This window comes from Muscardinus avellanarius (genome assembly GCF_963383645.1).
Source record: "Muscardinus avellanarius genome assembly, chromosome: 9".
NCBI classification, from domain to species: domain Eukaryota; kingdom Metazoa; phylum Chordata; class Mammalia; order Rodentia; family Gliridae; genus Muscardinus; species Muscardinus avellanarius.
The window spans coordinates 7,475,945-7,478,590 of record NC_137795.1 but is presented as its reverse complement, the minus strand read 5'-3'; the positions used below and the strand labels follow the sequence as shown (position 1 = coordinate 7,478,590).

The following is a 2,646-nucleotide window of genomic DNA, read 5'->3' as shown; positions in this document are numbered from 1 at the left end:
GGCGGCTGCGGGTCCCGCGGAGCGAGACCACCTGTGAGGGCTGCGGAGATTGGCCGAGGCGGTCACGTGGGCGGTCACGTGCTGCGGCGAGCTCCGTCCAAAAGAAAATGGGGTTTGGTGTAAATCTGGGGGTGTAATGTTATCATATATCACGCTACCTCGTAAAACCGACACTGAAAGCTGCCGGACAACAAATCACAGGTCAAAATTATGAGTTCTTCGTATTATGTGAACGCGCTTTTTAGCAAATATACGGCGGGGGCTTCTCTGTTCCAAAATGCAGAGCCGACTTCTTGCTCCTTTGCGCCCAACTCGCAGAGAAGCGGCTACGGGGCGGGCGCCGGCGCCTTCGCCTCCGCCGTGCCGGGCTTGTACAATGTCAACAGCCCCCTCTACCAGAGCCCCTTCGCGTCCGGCTACGGCCTGGCCGCCGACGCCTACGGCAACCTGTCCTGCGCCTCCTACGACCAAAGCATCCCCGGGCTCTGCGGCGACCTCGCCAAAGGCGCCTGCGACGCGGCGGACGAGGGCGCGCTGCGCGGCCCGGCGGAGGCCGGCCTCCGCATCTACCCCTGGATGCGCTCGGCAGGTAGGGGGCCGGCGGCGGGGCGCGGGGCGCGGGGCCCGGGCGGGCGGCGGCCCCCACTCCCGGCGGCGCTGCCTTTCTGGCTTTAATTAGAGCCGAGGCGCCATTGCGTGGAGAGTCCTTAGCATTGTATGTAAATGAGCCTCATAAAACTTTTTATGGCCCAATTAATGGGTTCGATCCTCGTAAATTTATTTAACTCCATTTGTCTTGGAATTTTAACCTTAAGTTTGTTCGCCATCCTCTCTCTCTCGCCTCCCTCCCTCCCTTTCTTCCATCTCGCCCTCCTCCTTTTTCTTTATGCCTGGCTTTTCTTTCTCCAAAGCAGAGGACGCCGAGCTCTGGGGCCCCTCACCCACGCCTGCGCCAGGGGCCATCTCAAGATGGGGCTCGGAGGGAGCCGGGACCGGGGGTCGGAGAGCCCTGGGAGGGTCCCGGCGATGGGACGGGGGTCTGCTGGGGAGGGTCGGCCAGTTGTCTAGCCAGGCGGGGCGGCGTCGGGCTCGCCTTTGAATGGCAAAACTGCAAGGTCTCTCACGGGCACACTCTATATTTACAATTTCCCTTTGTCCGGGGGAAGCCGGACATTGTGGAAGCCTAGCCGGCTGGAAAGGTCGGTTGTAAAGTTGGGATTCCGTGCCCGGGCTCCTGCAGCTGCCCGGCCGCAGCGGGACCTTGGCGCACGCCCGCCCGGGCCAGGTGCGCGCCAGGCCGGCGTGCAGGAGGCAGGCCCTGCGGCCCGGCCTGGCTCGGGCGCTGTCCGTCCGCGTCCCCTGTCTGCCCGTCTGTCCAGGTCCATGTGTCCGCCTTTCTGCTCTCAGGTCCCGACAGGAAGCGAGGCCGCCAGACCTACACGCGCTACCAGACGCTGGAGCTGGAGAAGGAGTTCCACTTCAACCGCTACCTGACGCGGCGCCGCCGCATCGAGATCGCCCACGCGCTCTGCCTCACCGAGCGCCAGATCAAGATCTGGTTCCAGAACCGCCGCATGAAGTGGAAAAAGGAGCATAAGGACGAGGGTCCGGCCGCCGCCGCCCCCGAGGGCGCCGCGCCCCCGGCCAGCGCCGCTGCGGCCCACAAGGCGGACGAGGACGAGGAGGACGACGAGGACGACGAGGAGGAGGAATGAGGGGCCGGACCCCCGCCCTGGCCGCAGCGGACAGTCTGAGAATCGTCTTTAAGAGACTCGCTGGTTTTACTTACAAAAAATGGGGAAAAATAAAAAGAAAATGTAAAAAAAAAAAAAAAAACCCACCCCGGTCCCCAACCTACACCCCACCCACCCCATCACCCACTCCAGTTCCCACATTTTAAGGACTGAGCTGCTACCTACCGAGATTAGATTGCCTTGGGGACTCCCTGTGCCTCTGAGGATCCCAGTAGATACCCCCAAACCCAGGCCACTGCTCTGCTCTGGCATGGCCAAAATACTACCTAGCACAGGCCTCCTTGAGAGGCACCCCCAAACTACCTACAGCCCGGCCCCAGTGGGCCTCCACTCCCAGGAAGCCCCCACCCTGCCTGTCCTGACACTGGCAGACACCCAGCACCACCCCAATACCCCCCAAGAACACGATTCTCTCAGTACTACCTACTAGCCCCAAACTACCTATTTTGTGCTGGCTGGCTTGCCTGCTACTTGGTGCCCGCCCCTCCCAGGCCGGCCCCCCTCCCCCTGCTGCTTCCAGTGGACAGTCTTTGGGGTCCCGAGGCTTCCTTGAGAAGGCACTGGGGTCCAGGGACCAGGGCCATTGGCTTCTATTTAAATTGAAAAATAATATATTTATTCCAAAGCATACTGTGTGCAGCAACCTAGAATCCCTCTTCCTCTGGCTTGGGCACCCCCAAGTTCACCCCCGATTCTGGAGGGGAGCATCCCTGAGCTGGCTGAAGATCTCTTCAGGGTTAGCTTCTGCTTTGTAGGGCTGCAGAGATGCCCCCAGCTTTGCTGTCCTCTCCCCCGCTCCCTGCCCTACTGTTCAGCCATGTCAAATATGTATAGCCTGATTTTCCTACAATGACAGATACTGTATATTTGAATGAGGTTTCCCCCCCTGCCA

General features: G+C 60.8%; 1 protein-coding gene across 1 annotated transcript; it reads left to right on the top strand.

Moving 5' to 3' along the window:
* Nucleotides 1–210: 210 nt before the first annotated feature.
* Nucleotides 211–1,987, top strand: HOXA7 (homeobox A7; the record flags this gene model as incomplete). The annotated part of the gene is made up of 2 exons (XM_080701303.1): nt 211–589; nt 1,408–1,987. 2 exons carry the CDS (start codon nt 211–213, stop codon nt 1,713–1,715), a joined length of 687 nt encoding a protein of 228 aa, XP_080557429.1. The 3' UTR covers nt 1,716–1,987.
* Between the last annotated feature and the right edge of the window lie 659 nt (nt 1,988–2,646).